The sequence below is a fragment of the Canis lupus genome, chromosome 19, assembly GCF_048164855.1.
Source record: "Canis lupus baileyi chromosome 19, mCanLup2.hap1, whole genome shotgun sequence".
NCBI classification, from domain to species: Eukaryota; Metazoa; Chordata; class Mammalia; order Carnivora; family Canidae; genus Canis; species Canis lupus.
Window position 1 is genome coordinate 49276674 of NC_132856.1, and position 24548 is coordinate 49301221.

The 24548-nt window shown below is 39.1% G+C and overlaps 3 protein-coding genes across 3 annotated transcripts; 2 read left to right on the forward strand and 1 right to left on the reverse strand.

Annotated features, from left to right (window-relative positions):
• The first annotated feature begins 619 nt into the window (after positions 1-619).
• On the forward strand, positions 620-1717 carry LOC140611447 (olfactory receptor 7A17-like). The gene has a single exon (XM_072788200.1). The coding sequence runs from the start codon at positions 620-622 to the stop codon at positions 1715-1717; it is 1098 nt and encodes a 365-aa protein (XP_072644301.1).
• A 10453-nt stretch (positions 1718-12170) lies between these two features.
• LOC140611448 (olfactory receptor-like protein OLF4) lies at positions 12171-13139 on the forward strand. The gene has a single exon (XM_072788201.1). The coding sequence runs from the start codon at positions 12171-12173 to the stop codon at positions 13137-13139; it is 969 nt and encodes a 322-aa protein (XP_072644302.1).
• A 9911-nt stretch (positions 13140-23050) lies between these two features.
• Positions 23051-23983, reverse strand: LOC140611449 (olfactory receptor 7A17-like). The gene has a single exon (XM_072788202.1). It carries the CDS (start codon positions 23981-23983, stop codon positions 23051-23053), a length of 933 nt encoding a protein of 310 aa, XP_072644303.1.
• Between the last annotated feature and the right edge of the window lie 565 nt (positions 23984-24548).

Sequence of the window (24548 nt, forward strand, 5' to 3'; positions counted from 1 at the left end):
GCTGGGGCTGAGAAGAGCTTGGTAGTCACATAGCCCCAGGAGTCTATAGTGCGCAATATAGGACCCTTAAAATACAGACTCCAGGGTCTTAACCAATACTTGGTAATACAGAAAGGATCCTTTTTTATTGACAGTATTCCTTAGAAACAAATTACTGAAGTGCAAGAAACACTATGTGAATGAAGGACTCCCTGTATCTTGAAATCTCAGCTACAGTGGGGAGGCCACCTTATTCCTCAACATTCACTGACAACATCTCTCATCACTCTCCCTCTTATTCCATCTTCTGACCACACTGGCTCCATTTTGAGTCCTAGATATCTGAAACAGGTGACTTCCTCATGGCCTTTGCACCGGTTCTTTCTCTTACAAGGCACAACCATCCCCAGGTAATCTCTTGTCTCCCATGCAGACTTCCTGTGGTCTCTCCTCAAGTGTCACCTTGTTTTAGGTCCCCTTGAGCTCCCAGTAAAGAGAACATCCCATCCACTTTTTTATGCCTGCTTCCCCCCATATAACTTTCCTCATTATAATTATAGCATTTCTGCCATGTTACTAATGCACATTTGTATTAAAATTCATCTTTTTCCCCCTAACTTGTAGTCATCAAGACCACCACATGGGACCAGGAAATGATACACAAATTTCACGATTTCTTCTTCTGGGATTAACAAACAAACCAGAACTACAGCCCCTCATATTTGGGCTTTTCCTCTCCATTTACCTGACTACTGTGTTTGGAAACATACTCATCATCTTAACTGTCAGCTCTGACTCCCACCTCCACACCCCCATGTACCTCTTCCTCTCCAACCTCTCCTTTCTAGACATCTGTGTCACCTCTACCATCGTCCCAAAGATGTTGGTGCATATACAGACACAGAACAATATTATAACTTATACAGGATGTATCAGCCAGATCTTTTTATCCACATTATTTGCAGGCTGGGATGACTTTCTCTTGGCTGTGATGGCCTATGACCGCTACGTGGCCATCTGTCACCCCCTGCACTACACGGTCATCATGAACCCCCAGCTCTGTGGACTGCTTGTTCTGGTGTCCTGGATCATGAGTGTCCTGAATTCCTTATTACAGAGCTTAATGATATTGAGGCTGTCCTTCTGTAGAGAAGTGGAAATACCCCACTTTTTCTGTGAACTTCATCAGATGATCCAACTTGCCTGTTCTGATACATTTCTTAATGACACGGTGCTATATGTTTCAACTGTGCTGTTGGCTGGTGGTCCCCTTGCTGGGATCCTTTATTCATATTCTAAGATTATTTTCTCCATACATAGAATTTCATCAGCTCAGGGCAAATATAAAGCATTTTCTACCTGTGCATCTCACCTCTCAGTTGTCTCCTTATTTTATTGCACGGTCCTGGGAGTGTATCTTAGCTCTGCTGCTACCCAGAACTACCAGACAAGTGCAGTGGCCTCGGTGATGTACACAGTGGTCACACCCATGCTGAACCCCTTCATCTACAGCCTGAGGAACAGAGATATAAAGAGGGCTCTGATGAGGTTTTTCAGAAGGACAGCTCTAAAAGGGACATTGTCCTGGTATCAAAGAAATGCCCTTGACTGCAAAGCTCAAAGCCATTTGTTCTGTATGGGTAAATGTTTTTGTGACTTGCCCCTCAGAACCGGCCACCTAGATCTGCATGTACACAGCTGGCTAAGGAATGTTGTTCGTGAGACTCCTGCTATGTGAATAACCTTGCAAGCCTACTTGTGTATTCTATCTGGCCTCCAGGTCAGAACTGACGATTCTGGTCTGGATGCCAAGAGCTTAAATCTTGTCTCACACCCTCTCCTGCTCCAGGCTGGGCTGGACCCCTGAAATGGACTCTGGGAGGGGACACAGACACACAAAGTCCAGGATCATTGAAAATATGGAAACATGATATCATGGAAATGCAGCTTACCCCAAACTGCAAGTAGACAAGCATGCTTAATTTCAAACTCTATCATGTGCACTATGAATATGGCCCTTATGCAGATGGTCAATTGAAAGTCTCACCTGAGGGGAGGATGCTCTGCCCAGGCCTCTCAATCAGGACTCCAGCCTGGCTATTTCTGTGGGTTTCGCCAGCTGATGAGGTTTGATGTTGTAAGTACTAGGTTTGATGTAACTTACCTTATTATCACTTATTACCTACTATTACTATCATCTATGTGTAGATTCCTTTCCTCTCCTGTCTCTATTAGGTTTCTATAATAATAACAATAAAGTTTCCTTTCCTTTTCAAAACCAAAACATGGCAGCTATGAATCTTTTGTGTAAAACATGATTCTTTGATCATTGTGAAAATAGAGTCTGCTCTTATGAGTTTCTTGAAATTTCCACTTCTTACAATTCAACTTCTCTAAAGACAATTATCATATGATTTCACTCATATGTGGAATTTAAGCAACAAAACAGAGGAGCATAGGTGAAGGGAGGGAAAAATAAAATAAAACAAAATTGGAAAGGAAGACAAACCATAGGAGAATCCTAATATAGGAAACAAACTCAGGGTTGCTGGAGGGGAGGTTGGTGGTAGCATAACATAACTGGGTGATGGATATTAAGGAGGGCACATGATGTAATGAGCACTGGGTGTTATATGCAACTGATGAATCACTAAATTCTACCCTTAAAAGTAAGAATACACTGAATTTTAACTAAATTGAAGTAAAATTGTAAATGGGATTGACTCCTTAATTTCAGTTTCTTTCTTTCAGTCTCATTGTTAGTGTATAGAAATACCACTGACTTCTGGGCATTGATTTTGTATACTGCCACACTGCCAAATTGCTGTATGAGTTCTAGCGATCTTGGGGTGGAGGCTTTTGGGTTTTCTATGTAGAGTATCATGTCATCGGCGAAGAGGGAGAGTTTGACTTCTTCTTTGCCAATTTGAATGCCTTTAATGTCTTTTTGTTGTCTGATTGCTGAGGCTAGGACTTCCAGTACTATGTTGAATAGCAGTGGTGAGAGTATACCCAGCAATTGCACTTCTGGGGATTTACCCCAAAGATACAGATACAATGAAATGGCAGGATACCTGCACCCCGATGTTTATAGCAGCAATGTCCACAATAGCCAAGCTGTGGAAGGAGCCTCGGTGTCCATCGAAAGTTGAATGGATAAAGAAGATGTGGTTTATGTATACAATGGAATATTACTCAGCTATTAGAAATGACAAATACTCATCATTTGCTTCCACATGGATGGAACTGGAGGGTATTATGCTGAGTGATATAAGTCAATCAGAGAAGGACAAACATTATATGTTCTCATTCATTTGGGGAATATAAATAATAGTGAAAGGAAATAGAAGGGAAGGGAGAAGAAATGGATAGGAAATATCAGAAAGGGAGACAGAACATGAAGACTCCTAACTCTGGGAAACGAACTAGGGGTGGTGGAAGGGGAGGAGGGCGGGGGGTGGAGGTGAATGGGTGACGGGCACGGAGGGGGGCACTTGATGGGATGAGCACTGGGTGTTATTCTGTAAGTTGGCAAATTGAACACCAATAAAAAATAAATTTATTATTAAAAAATAAATTGAAGTAAAATAAAATAAAATTGAGAAAAAAGAATTCAACTTCTCCGTATAATTTCAGAAAACTCTGTTTACTAAGCTTTCTGCTCTGTCTGATATACACATGTTTCCCCTTGGTGCATTTTCATATCTTCCTACAGTTATCCCCAACCGTGGATCAGAGCCTTATGTGGGAGGCTGGATTCCATGACCCAGAGATCATGACCTTAGACCAAACCAAGAGTCCAACACTTCACCGACATCACCACTCAGTCACCCCATGAACTTAATTTTAATAATGAATCACATTTTTTATCTTAATGCTGAAAGGACTCAAAGTCAGAATTTATATTTAAATCTAAAGTCATAGGGTCCCTGGCTAGCTCAGTCAGTGGAGCATGCAACTCTTAATCTTGGGGTAGTAATTTCAAGCACCACATTGAGTATAGAGATTACTTACAAAATAAGTAAGTAAGTAAATAAATGAATAAATAAATAAATACACAAATACATAAATAAAATCCCATTTATATTTTAGCAATGGAGAATTCATTTTTTTTCCATTCCATTTAAGCAATGGAGCAAAAGCTCCAAATTGAGTTTTTTTCTTCCAGTTAAGGCTGGTCTTCAATACAAAAAGCCCTTACCCAAGAGATAAGAAATGAATTAATTGAGAGACTAAAATTTGCTTTCCTCCAAAACAATTTTATTGGATAAATGTCTATATTACATTCTTATTTCTGCTATAACAAATTACCACACTAGAGGCTTCAAAGAAGCAAATTTATATATTCTTACTGTTTTGGAGGTCAGAAGCTGAAATAAGTTTCAGTGGACTAAAATCAAGATGTCTACTGGGCCTGATTCCTTCTGGGTGCTCCAAAAGAAACTCTTATTTCTTTCCTATTGCATTTTCTAGTGACAAGCAGCATTCCTTGACTCATTGCCCTTTCTCTGTCTTCAAAGCCAACAATGTGGCATCATCAAATCTCTCTCTGATCCAACTATTCTGCTTTCTTCTCCCACATTCAGAGGACCATGATGATTAGGTTAGTTCCATCTGCATGATTTTGGCCACTCTTACTTTAAGGTTAGCTTATTAGCAGCCCTATTCCCTTTGCTACTTTAATTCTCCTTTTCCTATAAAGAATAACATATTCAAGGATTCTAAGAATTAGAATGTGGACAACTTCAGGAGGTTCTTATTCTGACTATTAAAAATCTTCTCCAAGGTGCCAGGCAGCCCAGTCAGTTAAGCATATGACTCTTGATTTAGGCTCAGGTCATGATCTAAGTATCCTGAGATTTAGCTCTGCATCAGGCATTACACTGGGTATGGAGCCTGATTAAGACTGTCTCTCTCCCTCTCTGTCCCTCTTCCTGGCTCCCACAAGATGTCTTTCTATATAGTTAAAAAAAAGTCTTTTTCAACGGTATTTTATTGGATGTCACTCAAGGGTCCTTATGTAAAAGAAACAAACACAGAATTTCTTGCAGCCCCTAGAGTGACTGAATACACTAGTCATTCAAAATTCTATGCAAACATGATTCATGTGTATGTGAAGAAGACCTACACCCACCTGCACCTTACTCTATCACAGGACCACAGCCTTGCTACTGAAAGAGTTGTCCACAGACTACCACCGGCAGCAACAACATCACTCAGGAGCTGGTTAGAAACACTGAACTCCTGGACTTACCAGCACCTGCTAAAGGAAAATCTGTATTTAAACTAGTATCCAGGGCACCTAGGTGGCTCAGTGGTTGAGTGTCTGCCTTGGTCTAAAGTTGTGATCCCAAGGTCCTGGGATCAAGTCCCACATCAAGCTTCCCATGGGGAGCCTGTTTCTCCCTCTGCCTGTGTCTCTGCCTCTCTCTCTGCATCTCTCATTAAAATAAACTCTTTTAAAAAAATAAAAATAAACTAGACTCATAGGTGATTCCTATGCACTTTGAGGTTAAGGGAGTACTGGTTTAGACTACCTTTCCTCATGTTCTCAATTTTACCTTTGAGGCAGGGTCATTGTGTGTGTTGAGAGCTGTCCTGCTTATTGGAGACATTAAGCAGCATCCCTCAGAATTGCCAGATTCTAGCATCCCTCAGACATTGCCAGATATGCCCAGGGGAAAAGAACCACCTCTGGTTGGGACCACTGGCACAGAGTTTGAAAACTGGGAGCAGCTAACAGAATACAATCCATACCCATCCCTTTCTGCAATGATAACTTTGAGAAGATCACTAAATTCTTCAAGCCATGGAGACATCCGTGGGGAACAGAGTTCACACCAATGCTTCCTCACAGAATGGGCTTTTATAAAAATTAAATCAGGCAACACCTATAAAGTGCAAAATTTGGATTGAAGTGCATAAAATACCTCAATATAGACTTAAAATTAACAAACATTTTATAATGACATTTTAAGCCATAGCTCTGAACTTGTGATAGAAATATGAAATTCCTAATTGTTTTAGCAAAATTGTCATGAATCCAAGGAGTGAGGATCCCAGGTTTTATATTAAAGAAACAAACTTATCATTTGAAAGGGGAAATGTAACTTGCTAGAGATATCAGGGATTGGGGTCTCCACCACAAGTCAAAGCTTTGAAGGACCCAAGCATTCTAGTCAAGATTGACTCCTCAGTCTTAAACAGGAGAAAATGTTCACTCAGGAGTGGGATAAGGTGCTAGGGATTTAGTTCACTGAAAGACAGAAGTCATAGAAAAAGAGTAAGAAACACTGATTTCATCTGTCTTATCACCTGGTCTCCTAGGAACAGAAATTCAACAGGAAAAGTTTCCTTTCTGTCCACACTAGTGTCCCATAGGGAAATCATGTGCCTAAAGGCAAGAGGAATAGGAGGGAAATGTGACTAATGAGCAGATCGAAGCAGGTGTAAATACATCCTCCGCTGCAGTCCCACAGCTCAGGCAACCTCGGGATGGATAAGACCTGGTCGTTTCTTGTGCAGTCCTAAGTCTGGATGGGACACTGACATTTGACCCATTGTTGCTCTCTTGTCTGGGGACACAGCTTCATCCTCCATCATCTACCAACCACACAAGTATTTTGATTTCCATGTAGAGACCTTCTTCTTTGAGATCCCACCTAGATGAGTTTTACTGCTCAGTAGGGACTGCAAGAGAAGGTAAAGAGAAGGAAAGAGAATTTACCTGAGGTCACCTGAGGGCCAGTCCAGCCCAGCCCAGAGCTGAGAGTTTGCTGTGTCTGTTTACTGGCTTGATTGAGAAATTGATTGATTTATTGATTGATAGATTTATGTATTTGTGGTGTTAAAAATAGAATTGAATATTGAATACAGAAATGCAAAGTTCAACATTAACAACTAAGTTATATAAGGGAGAAGAAATGGGTAGGAAATATCAGAAAGGGAGACAGAACATGAAGACTCCTAACTCTGGGAAACGAACTAGGGGTGGTGGAAGGGGAGGAGGATGGGGGGTGGGGGTGAATGGGTGATGGGCACTGAGGGGGGCACTTGACGGGATGAGCACTGGGTGTTATTTTGTATGTTGGCAAATTGAACACCAATAAAAAATAAATTTATTATTTAAAAATATTAATGTAAACCCAATTAGACAGGGGATAGGAAACATAAAAGTAGAACATGAGACCAAGGATCTTTGCATTTAACAAGAGTAGAAAAGTCAAGTATTAGCTGTGGAGGGATATACAATGAAGTGAAGATATGTCTTTTCATTTTTAAGATGGGTCATACTAGACTACATTTCCGTTCTGATGAGAAAAAAACAGATGGAAGAACTTCCACAGATACATCCTTGTAAGAGCAGTATGTAAAACATACATATCATAATACCTCCTCTCTCTTGAGTATTCAAATGAAATTTTTAAAATGTATTATGTGAAAAGGAGTATGCTATGAACTTTCTTTACAGTTACCTCATTACCCATGAGCCTGAATATGTTCTGGCTTAGGTAGTCACTTACTTTCTCTGTTGAAAATTGTCTGTGGGAGTCCTTGGTGTTTACAGAGTGGGGCTAGAGTGGTTTTATTCCTGTTTTTTTATCACATTCTTACAAGCAAAGAATTACTGTTTATTTCACCAATTTAGCTACCTCCCATTTTGCTTTCTTATGTATGTGTACACATATTTGTGCAGAATATGTGAGCGTGTATAAATTTTATGTGATAAAGTCTGTGAATTAGTCATAATATATTCCCTCTGCTGCTTTTCTAGAATTGACTGTCACCTTAATACTCTTCACTTGTGAATAGCTGCTTTACAAAAAAATGAAAGTGAATGTTCTTCTTCCTACCTTATTGTTCACAAATCACCCCTTATACATACTTCCAACTAGTGTTCATGTCTCTGTATTCCTTATTGTTCTTCGTGGCCTTTTATTATTTCTAGATCGATTTTTAGAATAGAAATGCCATCATGTGGAAGGCATTCTTCTATACATTTGACCACGAATCACCTTTACCTTCCAGAAGCATACTTGTCCCATATCTCTTTATGTGAGATGAAACTAAGACGTAGAGAACCTGTCTCCACATTAAAAGACTTTTTCATATTATTTTATTCCTGCATCCTTGGCAGTTTAATTTAGGTTTGGACCCACGTTTATTTCATTAAATTATTACTCTTTTAAATCTTTTTGTTAAGAAGTTAGTTTGGAAAAAAAAAAAGAAAAAAAAAAAAAAAAGAAGTTAGTTTGGCACCTTCCTTTAATTTCATTTCAGACAGTGGTTTTCAGCCACTTTGCTTAACCTAAGTACAGTTCACTATTCTTATTTCAAAAGTCATTTCTTTTAAAACTATTCTGTATTATGCACAAATACACATTCACACACTTTCAATTGCACAGTATGAAAAGACACCTATGCATATTGTAAGTACTCTTTATGTTCTGGCACAATCTTTTTCTCTAGCTTTTCTCTCCCATCTTTCTGACTCAGGAGTACGTTATTCCTTTAGTCAATCAGTGTAATGCTGACTCACTATTTCAATGCCTACATGACATTTACACTTACAGTCTTTGATATTTTTTCTCACTAAATTATATCAATTCTACAAAAATTTTAATAGTTAAAACTGTATTTCACAATCAAAGGTGATTTTGTCCTCCACAGAACATTGAGCAATATTCAAAGACATTTTGGGCAGTCCCCCTGGGGAAGGGTGTGTGGATGCCAGGGACATTCTAAGCATCCTACAATGCACAGGATACATCCTACCACAGAGAAAGATCTGGTCCAGAATGTCCATAGAGCAGAGACTGATTAACACTGATAAAAGCATATCTGTATTTTTAAAATATTTTGTCTAAATTAATCTCTACACCCAACATGGATTTGAATCTACAACCCCAAGCTCAAGAGTCCCATGCTCTATCAAATGAGCCAGCCAGCCACCCCAAAGAGCATCTCTATTATTAATATTTGTAACTGTCTTCAGAGCCTGCTCAAGATGTTGTAACACTTCACAATTCTTTTTTTTAAGATTTTATTTATTCATGACAGACAGAGAGAAAGGCAGAGACACAGGCAGAGGGAGAAGCAGGCTCCCTGCAGGGAGCCTGATGTGGGACTTGATCCCTGGACTCCAGGATCACACCCCAGGCCAAAGGTTGTGCTAAGCCACTGGGCCACTGGGGCTGCCCAACACTTCACAATTCTGACAGCAAAATTAGAATGTATCCCTTTGCTACCTGTTTATAAATTCCCACCCCAATCACATTGACTGTTTTCTTGGGGTGATGGGTATGATAGAGATTTCTTGTTAGGCTTTTTAACTATTAGTGAGTTTGAACAAAGATTCCTATATTTGATTGCCATGTTTATTTGCCTATTATTATATGTCTACATATTATATGCCTATTTATCTATAATTACCAGCATTTCAAATAATTATAAATCATAGCTTCTCTATTGACTTCCAGTTAGATATTTTTGGTCATAATATAGTTTTAAATTTTATTTAAATATATCTATCTTCGTAATTCTGAGGGTTTTGCCTCAATTATAATGATTTCCCTTACTGTAGTTTTTATATGTAAAACTCTAGAAGTATATATAAAATGGAATGAATATTACTAAAAGGTTTACTCCTTTTAATTTTTTGTGAGATGTGTGAGATAAGGAGCCACTGCACTTCCTTCCAGGTAGAAGGCTTTTTGTGCCAACTTCTATCAACAATCCAATCTTTACCAACTAAATCCAAATGCAGCTTTGTCGTGTATTAAGTGTCCATGTATAATGAGACCTAATTCCTGATTCATTCCACAGATACTAAAAGAATCTTCTATCTTCCAGAAATTCCTAAGTACTTTTTATTTTATTCCCTTCTATTTCAAGGTCTTGGGGAATTTTATTATTCATCCATGTTGATTATGTGGAATTATGGCACCTGTAGATCCTGTTTCAGTTAGTTCTCAAAACTTCCTTCAATGCTGTTGAACACAGTTGTACTAAAGCTGCTCTTTTTAACCTGGTTTTCTCTCTTCTGTCATTCTCTGTATTTCATAATGTCTCATTTCCTTGAATTTGTTTCTATATAAGTGCATATACATCCACACCCATAAAGAAGAAGATGAACAGTGCAGGTGAAGTCCCTGCTCTTTTGGTCCTTATGCCACAGTAACAGATGAGAGTGCAATGAGATAAATGTGAGTACAAGATAATGTCTTTGGATAAGTCACATAAAGAATATTCAGAGTAAGGGGATAAATTGCCATGGATGTTTAGGATTTACAGAGTCTGGGGAAGTCCTTGCATGTTGATTGAGGAACAGAACTATGAGTAGTTGTGCTCCTGGGACTTGTCAAGAACGTGACTAAAACTCAAAGGCTAAGATTGATAAATAAACACAAAAAAGATGTCACATAGGAAAGATAATAAAGAGGTTCACCTCATCCTCTATTGGACCAAAAAAACCCAGCTGGTCAAAAAATATGGAATAGACAAGGAAAAACAAGTCCTCTGCTATCTAGTAATAAAAACACCAAATTTTGTGAAGTGTTGGCTTATTCTCCTTATTCATTCTTCTCTTGTGATATTCCACCTGTAAGGTGTTTCATACAATAATGATGTCATTACTTTTGTATTTTGGACAATTCTTTTTGCTCTTTTATTATTTTTGGTGGCTATGTATGGGATAAAGCCAAGATTGGATGACACCAGCACCAAAGAAGCTTTTCTTGCTCACAGTCTCTCAGGACAACTGAGCTTATTAGATCATTTTACTCTTTATGTCTGTCTCATTTCTCCCTTCCCTGTCTGTCTCTCTTCTCTCTCTCTCTCTCTGTTTATTGAACACAATTGTTATGTTTCCTTACATACAGGTCAGAAAGTAGCCATTCCAAAATGGAGCCCCAAGATGATTTGTCCCTGGGAAGCTATAAATAGGAATTTCTGGGTACTATTTCTACATTCCTTATGGAAAGGGTAATATAATGTGTATACATTCATATCCTAAACAGTGTGTTGGGGAGGGGATGAGGTGGTGAGAAGTACACAGAAGTAACACATCCCAGGAAGACATGGTGTGCTATGTTGTGTGTACATGACAGTCTGTGTCTCTGTGTATCTGTGCATGCATGTGTGCACCTTGATGAGTGAGAGCAGATCTCAGAGCCAGGATACTCAGGCTCCTCTATTCTAAGGTGATCTTTTTTTTTTCTTTTATTTTTATTTATTTATTTTTTACTTACAAATTTATTTTTTATTGGACAGGCACTGAGGTGGGCACTTGACGGGATGAGCACTGGGTGTTATTCTATATGTTGGCAAGTTGAACACCAATAAGGTGACCTTATAATACACAGTCCAAACTCAATAAACAGATGGTACTAAGGAGGGATGTTCAATTGACAGGATGCTATTACATTGACAGATGTGTTAACTGACAGATTCAAAAAGTGCAAGAGTTACATAGCATGGACAAGGAAGTCCCCATGTCTTGAACTTTAAGCCACCTATGAGGCCAATGGTTCTATAAAATTCACCGCCACCACCTCTCACCACTCTCCCCCTTGTCCATTCCCCTAAATACACTGGTTTCCTTCTGAGCCTTGATTCTGAAAAAACAGATCCTCAAGGTGTCGTTCCCTCTACCAGGAAGACCTCCAGGCCTCTACCTTCTCTCCTCCTCAAGGTCTCTCTTCAAAAGTCAACTTCTTAACCAATCTTGCCTGAACACCCAACATAACACCCCATCCACTCTCTCCTTTAATATACTTCTATGTTCTTTATAGCACTTGTCCCTATCTCACCATTATTTAATCTTAATATCTGCTTCTATCCTATCACCATCATTGAATTGTAGGGACTTCTGCTTTTTAGCACCTTCTACTTTATGACTAGGAAATGCTGGAAATATGGTTGACACTCTATATATTCCTCAAATTCATGAAATAATTTCTTATTGAAACTGTAAAATATCTGACTTTTGGGGGAATGTTGATGCTGGGGTGGAAACCGATAATCAGAAAGGAACTGGGGATCCCCTCAAGGGGCCTACATCCATTCACAAAATACTGATATTGTTTCTTGACTGGAAAATATACCTTGTAGCATTTCCACAATGTAAGCAATGACTATTTGTGTGAAAATTAGTCATGTTATTTTCCTCCCCTGGTAGTTACCTCCAATACATGGAAAAAGGAAATGATACACAAATTTCAGCATTTCTTCTTCTGGGATTATCAGAGGAACCAGAAATACAGCCCCTTCTATTTGGGCTTTTCCTCTCCATGTACCTCATCACTGTGTTTGGAAACCTGCTCCTCATCCTGGCCATCAGCTCTGACTCTCATCTCCACACTCCTATGTACTTCTTCCTTGCCAACCTGTCCTTTGTAGACATCTGTTTCACCTCCACCACCGTCCCCAAGATGCTTCAGAACATCCAGACTCACAGCAAAGTCATTACCTATGCAGGCTGCATCACACAGATGTACTTTTTCATACTCTTTGTTGTATTGGATGCCTTTCTCCTGACTGTGATGGCCTATGACCGGTATGTGGCCATCTGTCAACCACTGCACTACATGGTCATTATGAAAACCCAGCTGTGTGCACTGCTGGTTCTGCTGTCCTGGATTGTGAGTGTCTTGTATTCCTTGTTACAAACCTCCATGGTGTTGCGGCTGTCCTTCTGTACAGAGATGGCAATCCCTCACTTTTTCTGTGAACTCAATCAAGTGATCCAACTTGCCTGTTCTGATACCTTTCTCAGTAACATGGTGATGTATTTTGCAGCTATGTTTATGGCTACTGGTACCTTCTTTGGGATCCTTTACTCTTACTCTAAGATTGCTTCCTCCATACATAGAATATCATCAGCCCTGGGCAAATCCAAAGCATTTTCCACCTGTGCATCTCACCTCTCAGTTGTCTCCTTATTTTTTTGTACAAGTTTAGGAGTGTACCTTAGCTCTGCTGCTCCCCAGAGCTCTCACTCAACTGCAGTGGCCTCTGTGATGTACACAGTTGTCACACCCATGCTGAACCCCTTCATCTATAGTCTGAGGAACAAAGACATAAAAAAGGCTCTGATGAGATTCTCTGGGATGGCAGGTCTAAAAGTGACAACAATCCTGGAGTTGAAGAACCACCCATGATTATAGGGACCCAAAATCTGAGCCAAATGTTAAGATATTTGATCAGGTTGTGGAGGTGGAACATGCCTCTTCTATTTTTTCCTCTGGTCTTTTCTATAGTCTTCTTTTTTCATATGTATATGAAAAAGTGGAACATATAATATTCAATCCAATGGTATATGACCCAGCCATTAAAAAAGAATGAAAAAAATAAAATAAAATAAAAAATAAAAAAATAAAAAAAAGAATGAAATCTTGCCATTTGCAATGATATGGATGGATCTACAGAGTATTATACTATGTAAAATCAATCAATCAGAATAAGACAAATACCATAGGATTTCACTCATATGTAGAATTTAAGAAACAAAACAAATGAGCAAAAGAAAATAGAGGCAAACCAAGAAACAGACTCTTAACCATAAATAACAAACTGATGGTTACCAGAGAGCAGGGGACAAGGAGATGGGTGAAAAGGGAGATTAGGATTAAGGAGGGCACTTTCAGAGGGTGCCTGGGTGGTTTAGTCAGTTAAGCACCTCCCTTTGGCTCAGGTCATGATCCCAGAGTCCTAGAATAGAGCCTCACATTGGGTTCCCTGCTCAGTGGGGAGTCTACTTTTCCCTCTACCTCTTCCCCTCCCCCTGCTTGTGCTCTCTTTTTCTCAAATAAATAAATAAAAATCTTTTAAAAAGGAGGGCACTTGCTGTGATGAGCACCAGGTAATGTATGAAAGTGCTGAATCGCAAAACTGTACACCTGAAACTAATACTACACTGTCTGTTAACTAATTGGAATTTAAATAAAAAATTTACAAAGAGTATACTTATCATAATGAGTACTGATAAATGTATAGAATTGTTGAATCAGTATATTGTACCGCTGAAACGAATAAAATACTGTTGTTAATTATACTTCAACTTTAAAATAATTTTAAAGAAAAAATAAAATATACTTTTCAAAAAGATAAAAAAATAAAATATTACCTATGACTGTCCAGGTGGGATGAAGGTAATCACCACAGTCTTCCAAATGTTGAGGAGGGAGACAAAAGAGTTGGTGTCAGAGAGACTTTGAAAATCCTACCCTGCTGGCTCTGAAGGAGGAGGAAGGGCCCTGAGCCCAGGAACGCAGGCAGCCAGCAATGCCAGGAATTGGAAAAGAAACAGATTCTCCCTTGAGCCTCTAGAAGGAACTCAACACTGCATACGTGTTGCTATTAGATTCCTTTCAAGCTTCTAACTTCAGAACACTCAGCGCACTTGTTTAAGCAAGTAGTGTGGGGATATTTTACAGCAGCAGGAGGAATCTCATATAAATATAGTCAATAAAACTATTTGGGAAAAATAAATTTAGGTTTCTCTATTCCTTCATCAGCTACCCTTGGGTAAGGACAATTTACACTGAAAACCACCAAATAGGTAGAAAGGAAATTTAAAATCCATGTGGAGATTTCTGCCCCTTCAGCTTGTACAGTGAACTCCTAGGGCATCTGACTCTGAGCCTTTGTGGCACTGACATAGGAAAAGGAACTCAATATCAAAAATATTTGCTCTATATCTTTATCCTTTTATTTCACATAAATTGAAAAGTTCATTCTGTTTTAGCGATATCTTCTTGAGCATTCTCAAGAGTCCTGTCAACATAAAAGATGAAATTATAAATGCATCTCTGTGTGTACACATGTGGGTGAGTTTATTTGAAAGAAAATGTATGTGGACAAACATGTCCAAGACACAACCATTACTCTCAAATTTTTTCTTTGAGGTAAAAAAAGAAGTTCCACACATTTTATTTATTCCCAAAAATGTCCATTTGAAGTTATGTTTAGAATCTCACATTACCTTCAAAAATAGGGAATATGATGTTCAGGATGCTTAAATTGTTAGTAATTGCCTAACAGAGCAGTTAAAATTTATGTACAGTCTTAAATTATAACAAATAGAAACTTATACTACATACCCTTCATTTTTGTGTATGTCCTTTAATGCAACAAAGGGTACCCTTTACATATTCAGGCTATTATGTGTAATTATACTCTAATGATTTATTCAGAACAAATCTAATGGTGCATGGCTATAGGTAGGATCTAGAGCACAGGTAGCTGATTCTCATTTAAGACAGATGGGAGATAGCACTTCTAATGGGGAAGAACTTCAAGTGTCAATTATGGATGTAGGAACAATGGAATTAAATTTAAGTAATTCATATGATAAGCCAAAATCCTGTGAATACAAGAATAACCTACATATGGAAAGTAACAAGAGCCATGACGTGGCTGAGACAGAAGAGCATTACAGCCACACACAACATCATGAGTTGAGTCTTAGACACACAATGTAGAGAATCACACCTGACTCTAGATCCATGAGGAGCCCAGCAGAGATCAGAAATGCCCCCACCCCCGCATATAAATCCATTAAATTGTAAAGGTATTGTGATATCCCATTTGACAAGGACAGTCTGTTAAACAGCAAGAAGCTGACACAATAATCCAAGTGAACAGACTTGATGTAGTTAGAACATGTGCTGCTTTTTACTTGTGGCATATGATCTGGCCTTAAGGAGAGCAGGCATGATCATTTTGTTTTTTTTTTAATTTATTTTTTATTGTTCAATTTACTAACATACAGAATAACCCCCAGTGCCATCACCCATTCACTCCCACCCCCCGCCCTCCTCCCCTTCCATCACCCCTAGTTCGTTTACCAGAGTTAGCAGTCTTTACGTTCTGTCTCCCTTTCTGATATTTCCCACACATTTCTTCTCCCTTCCCTTATATTCCCTTTCACTATTATTTATATTCCCCAAATGAATGAGAACATATAATGTTTGTCCTTCTCCGACTGACTTACTTCACTCAGCATAATACCCTCCAGTTCCATCCACGTTGAAGCAAATGGCGGGTATTTGTCATTTCTAATAGCTGAGTAATATTCCATTGTATACATAAACCACATCTTCTTTATCCATTCATCTTTCGTTGGACACCGAGGCTCCTTCCACAGTTTGGCTATCGTGGCCATTGCTGCTATAAACATCAGGGTGCAGGTGTCCCGGCGTTTCATTGCATTTGTATCTTTGGGGTAAATCCCCAACAGTGCAATTGCTGGGTCGTAGGGCAGGTCTATTTTTAACTGTTTGAGGAACCTCCACACAGTTTTCCAGAGTGGCTGCACCAGTTCACATTTTGTTATTCAAGTTTATTGCCCATGACTTTATGAACAAATGACTATATGAGGGATCCCTTCTGGGTCACTTTGAGAATTTGAAGGACATGCATGTTTGTGCAGAAGAACTGGTGAGTCTGAACCACGGGACCAGCAGCAGGACATCCAGCTCTTGTGTGAAGCATCCTCAGATCTTGCAGGGGGTGAGACTTCTGAGGAGGAAGGAGGTACAAAATGGATGATACTGATATTGTTCATCACCATCCCTTAGTATTTGTGACAAATATTGGGTAAAGGGAGTTATTTCATGGAACAATAGATTCATATTAGCAGGTAGCATTGGAAGTTTTCAAGTAGAAACAGAAAGATAACTCTGTGATAAAACATAGAACACACTGAGGAATCTTTTGCATTAATGAATAAACCCCTTCCGTGTGGACACTAATCTTCTATGCTTCCACAAATACATACACAGCATGAAAAAGAAATATTTTGGATAGTAATAAAGTGAATGGTTTGAAATATACCTTTGTATTTCTTCAGGTTTTTTATTTTTTTATTTATTTTTATTTTTTATTTGTTGTGGGGTCTAAAAGATTATATTTCCAATGTTTATCCTTCTATAGTTTTAAAAAATTTTTAGATCAGATACATTTATTATATAAATTTATTTTTTATTTATTTCTTTTTCTTTTTTTATAAATTTATTTTTTATTGGTGTTCAATTTGCCAACATACAGAATAACACCCAGTGCTCATCCTGTCAAGTGCCCCCCTCAGTGCCTGTCACCCATTCACCCCCACTCCCCGCCCACCTCCCCTTCCCTCACCCCTAGTTCGTTTCCCAGATTTAGGAGTCTTTCATGTTCTGTCTCTATTTCTGATATTTTCCACTCATTTTTTCTCCTTTCCCCTTTATTCTCTTTCACTATTTTTTATATTCCCCAAATGAATGAGAACATATAATGTTTGTCCTTCTCCTATTGACTTATTTCACTCAGCGTAATACCCTCCAGTTCCATCCACATCGAAGCAAATGGTGGGTATTTGTCGTTTCTAATGGCTGAGTAATATTCCATTGTATACATAGACCACATCTTCTTTATCCATTCATCTTTTGATGGATACCAAGGCTCCTTCCACAGTTTGGCTATTGTGGACAGTGCTGCTAGAAATATCGGGGTGCAGGTGTCCCGGCGTTTCATTGCATCTGTATCTTTGGGGTAAATCCCCAGCAGTGCAATTGCTGGGTCGTAGAACATGCAGCCAAGAATACTTTATCCAGTAAGGCTTTCATTCAGAATAGAAGGAGAGATAAAGAGCTTCCAAGATAGGCAGGAACTGAAAGAATATGTGATCACCAAACCAGCTCTGCAAGAAATTTTAAGGGGGACTCTTAAAATTCCTCTTTAAGAAGAAGTCCAAAAAATAAATTTATAAAAAATATTAAACTTGCAATTTTAAAAATTGGCTCCTTTTCTGGATAGCATGTAGGTCATGACAGAGCAATACTCCTGCTTAAAACAGCTAGAAAAAATGGAATATATTATAAAAGTCTTATTTTTAAAAAGTACCAGAGAGCTGTGTCAACCACAGAGACCAATGGGCTAAAATCCCCAGAGGGGACAAACATTAAGGATGATTTGAAGACTCAGGGAAACTCTTATATTCCCTGAGGGGTTTTGTCAATTATGGGAGTGAGCTAGTTATGATTTTGGCAGAAGGAAGCTTTCCAGGAAAAGAGAAATGAACAAAACTTTAAGCAATTGAACACGACTAGAATGACAACATTGGAAAGGAAGAATTTCAAAGACGTTGGTTTCTCTGCAATGACATTGCTTAATTCTGAGGTTGTACAAAATCATAAAGAGCTAGGCTAAAATTTGAAAGACAGAACTGGAGGGTATTATGTTGAGTGAAATAAGTCAATCGGAGAAGGACAAACATTATATGGTCTCATTCATTTGGGGAATACAAAAAATAGTGAAAAGGAATAAAGGGCAAAGGAGAAAAAAATGAGTGGGAAATATCAGGGAGGGAGACAGAACATGAAAGACTCCTAACTCAGGGAAACGAACTAGGGGTGGTGGAAGGGGAGGTGGGCGGGGGGTGGGGGTGATTGGGTGATGGGCACTGAGGGGGGCACTTGATGGGATGAGCACTGCGTGTTATTCTATATGTTGGCAAATTGAACACCAATAAAAATAAATTTATTTTTAAAAATATTTTATTTATTTATTTATGATAGACATAGAGAGAGAGAGAGAGAGAGAGAGAGAGGCAGAGACACAGGCAGAGGAATAAGCAGGCTCCATGCCAGGAGCCCAACATGGGACTCGATCCTGGGACTCCAGGACCGCGCCCTGGGCCAAAGGCAGGCACCAAACTGCTGAGCCACCCAGGGATCCCCTAAAAATAAATTTATACAAAAAAAAAAGATTTCTGAAAGACAAAATAAAATCTCATTCCATCTAACTAACAAAGACCAGCTTGGGGAGGGAATCTGAAAATAAATCAGACACGCCATAAAATTCTATTGCAATGGTTTTCAAAGCTTGGTTACAGACCAGCAGTATCACCATCATCTGAATACTTGCTTAAAATTTGAGTTCTGGGGCCCCACTCAAACCTACTGAAGCAGAAATTTTAGAAAATTCTGAAGTATATCAGAGTCATCTGGAGGACTTTTTATTTTTTTATTCTTTTTTATTGGAGTTCAATTTGGCAACATATAGCGTAACACCCAGTGCTCATCCCATCAAGTGTCCCCCTCAGTGCCCGTCAACCAGTTACCCCCACCCACCTCCCTTTCTACCACCCCTTGTTCATTTCCCAGAGTTAGGAGTCTCTCATGTTCTGTCTCCCTCTCTGATATTTCCCACTCATTTTTTTCTCAGAGGACTTTTTAAAATACAGATTTTTGAACCTAAGTCCAGAGTTTCTGATTTGGTAGGTATGAGATGTCACCTGAGGATTTGCATTCCTACCAAGTTCCCAGGTGATGGTGCTGCTGCTGGTCTGGTAAACCACAGTTTGGGAACCGCTGTCCTAAAGGGAATGGTGAATTAAGATGAAGGTAAACAATCATTATTGACCTATGGACACTTACTAATTACCAGTACTGCTGAAAGCTAATAGCTTACCGGCCTAGTACATAGCAGAAGTCTTTGCCATGGAATATAAAAACCAGAAGAGACTTTGTGCAGGGCTAGCATGATAATATTGGAAACTCATGGGATCTCAAAGATATAGCTGATATTTCTCCTAAAACTTTTGACAAATATTGAAGCTCCTTAGGAAATGAAGCTACAGAATTAAGTTGGAAACATCTAAAAAGCAGAGCTGCATATCTGCCAGGCTCCCACATAAAATTTAAAAGCACTATGGCTTAGGGACAGGGGTAATCTGGAAGTAATTTAGTAGTTTTACCAAAATTTAAACTTAATGCCAACCCTTGGTTGAATATGATGAGTCACTTTATTCTATCTGTCTGATGAGAAAAAGAAGATATTCTCTCAGACGAAGTGTATCATCTGGAAAATTTACACTTGTCTATACACAATGGCTGGCATATTAAATTAATTCCAGTATAATTATCATACAGTTTTATAAGTTTCAGGTGTGCAATATAGTGATTCAGCAATTTTCTACATTACTCAGTGTTTAATACTTTAAGTGCACTCTTAATCCCCGTCACCTATTTCATCCATTCCCCCCAACCACCTTCCTCTGGCAACCACCTCTCTGTTCTCCATATTGAAGAGTCTGCTCTTTCATTTTTCTCTTTTTTGCTTTATTTGTTTGTTTTGTTTCTTAAATTCTACATATGAGTGAAATCATATGGTATTTTTTTCTCCAATTTTACTTAGCATTGTACTCTCTAGATCCATCCATGTTGTAAATGGCTACATCAAAGTGAGAAGCTCTTCCAGCAAAGGAAGCAATCAACAAACAAAAAGATGACCTACTGAATGGGAGAAGATATTTGTAAATGAAAATCCAATAAGGGGTTAATATCCAAAATATGTAAAAAACTCATACAACTCAATACCTAAAATATTAATAATAATTCAATTTAAAATGGCCAGAAGACAGGAAGACATTTCTCCCAAGAAGATGTATAAATGGCCAAGAGACACATGAAAAGATGCTCAACAGCACTCATCATCAGGGAAATTAATTCAAAACCACAGATCACCTCACACCTGTCAGAATGGCTAAAGTCAAAAACCCCAAGAACAGTAAGCATTGCTGGGGATGTGGAGTAAGAGAAACTCTTGCACACTATTGGTGGGAATGCAAACTGGAGCAGCCACTGTGGAAAACAGTATAGAGGTTCCTCAAGAAATTGAAAATAAACTACCATATGATCCAGTAATTCCACTACTGGGCATTAACCATACAATGCATCCTCATATTTATGGTCATCTCTGTAACTGACAACATACGAGGTCACTCTATTTATTCAAATTTATCTTTCCATGTAGACTCCACTGGGAGATATATATTTGCTAACAGGTTTTGCAAATGGCTAAGATATACATTCTGGACATCTAGGTGAATAATAAAATAAAACAAGACTAGTTATAAGACATGGTAGCATGTTGGTAGAGTAAGTGCCTGACATTAAGCTTTTTTTAATTTATTTTTTATTGGTGTTCAATTTACTAACATACAGAATAACCCCCAGTGCCCGTCACCCATTCACTCCCACCCCCCGCCCTCCTCCCCGTCTACCACCCTTAGTTCGTTTCCCAGAGTTAGCAGTCTTTACGTTCTGTCTCCCTTTCTGATATTTCCCACACATTTCTTCCCCCTTCCCTTATATTCCCTTTCACTATTATTTATATTCCCCAAATGAATGAGAACATATAATGTTTGTCCTTCTCCGACTGGCTTACTTCACTCAGCATAATACCCTCCAGTTCCATCCACGTTGAAGCAAATGGTGGGTATTTGTCATTTCTAATAGCTGAGTAATATTCCATTGTATACATAAACCACATCTTCTTTATCCATTCATCTTTTGATGGACACTGAGGCTCCTTCCACAGTTTGGCTATCGTGGCCATTGCTGCTATAAACATCGGGGTGCAGGTGTCCCGGCGTTTCATTGCATTTGTATCTTTGGGGTAAATCCCCAACAATGCAATTGCTGGGTCGTAGGGCAGGTATATTTTTAACTCTTTGAGGAACCTCCACACAGTTTTCCAGAGTGGCTGCACCAGTTCACATTCCCACCAACAGTGTATGAGGGTTCCCTTTTCTCCACATCCTCTCCAACATTTGTGGTTTCCTGCCTTGTTAATTTTCCCCATTCTCACTGGTGTGAGGTGGTATCTCATTGTGGTTTTGATTTGTATTTCCCTGATGGAAAGTGATGCAGAGCATTTTCTCAGGTGCATGTTGGCCATGTCTATGTCTTCCTCTGTGAGATTTCTGTTCATGTCTTTTGCCCATTTCATGATTGGATTGTTTGTTTCTTTGGTGTTGAGTTTAATAAGTTCTTTATAGATCTTGGAAACTAGCCCTTTATCTGATATGTCCTTTGCAAATATCTTCTCCCATTCTGTAGGTTGTCTTTGAGTTTTGTTGACTGTATCCTTTGCTGTGCAAAAGCTTCTTATCTTGATGAAGTCCCAATAGTTCATTTTTGCTTTTGTTTCTTTTGCCTTCGTGGATGTATCTTGCAAGAAGACATTAAGCTTTTGATTTCTGAGGCATCCAATTCAAGGAAAACCATGTTAATACACATATTGTCAGGTGTGTGACACTATTATCAGATAAGCACTCAGGCTGCCCCCAGCTGTGAAGTACCTCTTCAGAAAGTCCTGGGTAACCTCCAAACTGACATGAGTGACCTTGCTTTCCCTTTCTGTGCCATAATTTGACTATTATGTTTAAAAATCATAAATAGTGATTCTGCAAATCACTAGCTACCTTCCCATAGATCTCAAGAAAGGCAGGGCCCAGTTCTGACCTTTATCACTTTCTCTCTGAAATTCTGCACTCCTTATCCCCCTATACCTTTCTGCCTCTGCCCTACAGGACCAGAGGCAGAAAGGTCCTATGACTAAATACTAAATACTAAATCTTGTTTTGTTAGAGTTCTCTGATGCATGCTATTGAGGAATATCTTGAAATTACAGTAGGAACCCAAGGGCCAGTACAGCTGCAGCCACAGCAGAGGATCTGGTCAAGGAAGTTTCTATGGGAATGTCCATAAGTACATGGATGCAGGTGAGTGCCTGGACTCTCCTAGCCTGAGAATCCCTATCAGGAGTTTGAGACTTAAAGGGAATAAATTTAGAGTCCACATTATCAAGAAGAGGAATGAAGGTAGTGATGGAAAAAGATTGGCAAACTCAAGATGAAAATTGGGGTTTTGTATTCTCCTCTACAATAAAGTTATGTGAAGGGCTTGGTGGTCAATATAGGTTCTTCCATAAAAACTATACAATTAATTATTATTCTTTTGGGAAATGTAGGGAAAATTTACATCACATGCTATAAATCATTTGAAATAAAATTGGCTTTCCAAATCCTATTTGTCCCATGTAAGATACAGACAAAGAGGAAAACAGACAAAGTGAGTTCCTTATATGTGTGGAGAAATTGAATTCAAGCACATAGAAATTTCAGGAAATAAATAGAAGGAGGAGGTTCTACTTTTACAGCCTGATCAAAGAATGGCAATTCCTGGCTCAGAGGCTGTGTGCCTTGCAATCATACGCACTTCTTCAGCCCCAGGATGATGGGCCCTTATATCACTGGAGCCCCAATGATTCTTTTCAGAGCCCTCTTTATGTCTCTGTTCCTCAGGCTGTAGATGAAGGGGTTTAGCATAGGTGTGACCACTGTGTACATCACCGAGGCCACTGCACTTGAGTGGGAGCTCTGGGGAGCAGCAGAGCTAAGGTACACTCCCAGAATTGTACAATAAAATAAGGAGACAACAGAAAGGTGAGATGCACAAGTGGAAAATGCTTTATACTTTCCCTGAGCAGATGAGATTCTATGTATCGAAGAGACTATCTTAGAGTAAGAGTAAAGGATCCCAGCTAAGGAAGAACCACCCAACAATCCAGCTGCAAAATGCATCACCTTGTCATTAAGAAAGTTGTCAGAACAAGCAAGTTGGACCACCTGATTGATCTCACAGAAAAAGTGGGAGACTTTCACCTCTCTACAGAAGGACAGCCACAACACCATTAGGCTTTGTAATAAGGAATTCAAGGCACTCATCATCCAGGCCACCAGAACCAGTAGTACACATAGCTGGGGTTTCATGATGACTGTATAGTGCAAGGGGTGACAGATGGCCAGAAACCTGTCATAAGCCATCACAGCCAGGAGAAAGTTGTCCAATCCAGCCAAGAGTAGGAAAAAGTATATCTGAGTGATGCAACCTTCATAGGTGATGACTTTGCTCTGAGTCTGGATGTTCTGAAGCATCTTGGGGACAGTGGTAGAGGTGAAACAGATGTCTACAAAGGACAGGTTGGCCAAGAAGAAGTACATGGGTGTGTGGAGGTGAGAGTCAGAACTGACAGCCAGGATGATGAACAGGTTTCCAAACACAGTGATGAGGTACATGGAGAGGAAAAGCCCAAATAGGAGGGGCTGCAGGTCTGGTTCCTCTGATAATCCCAGAAGAAGAAATGCTGAAATTTGTGTATAATTTCCTTGTTCCATGTGGTGGAGGTGACTACCAGGGGAAAAAATATGACTAATATTCTCAATAATGAACATTACAAATATCATTGAAATTCTACAATTTTTATATTCTATTAGTTTTTTAATAAATTTATTTTTTATTTGTGTTTAATTTGCCAACATATAGAATAACACCCAGTGCTCATCCCGTCAGTGCCCACCTCAGTGCCCGTCACCCAGTCACCCCCACCCCCTGCCCACCTCCCCTTCCACCACCCCTACTTCGTTTCCCAGAGTTAGGAGTCTTTCATTTTCTGTCTCCCTTTCTGATATTTACCACTTTTTTGTTTTGCATCAAAAAGTCAATATCCATATGTTTTGTATGGAACTTGTCTCCTGTCAGGATCCCCCATAGGAGATCTGAAAAGGAATGTGCATCCCAGACTTGGCCTTTTCCCCAAGTACTCACGTGTTTTATATTTTTAATGCAAATCAGTTCAGTGATGGAGAGGATAAACAAATATAAGATCAAATAGAATACAGAAGGTAACAGATGCTATGAAGAAAAACCTGGGAAAAAGTAAAGAGTGCATGGAGGTGCTAT

Bases quoted from the DNA above. Each gene is read 5' to 3' on its own strand.
- LOC140611447 (XM_072788200.1), top strand. From the start codon at position 620: ATGGGACCAGGAAATGATACACAAATTTCACGATTTCTTCTTCTGGGA.
- LOC140611448 (XM_072788201.1), top strand. From the start codon at position 12,171: ATGGAAAAAGGAAATGATACACAAATTTCAGCATTTCTTCTTCTGGGA.
- LOC140611449 (XM_072788202.1), bottom strand. From the start codon at position 23,983: ATGGAACAAGGAAATTATACACAAATTTCAGCATTTCTTCTTCTGGGA.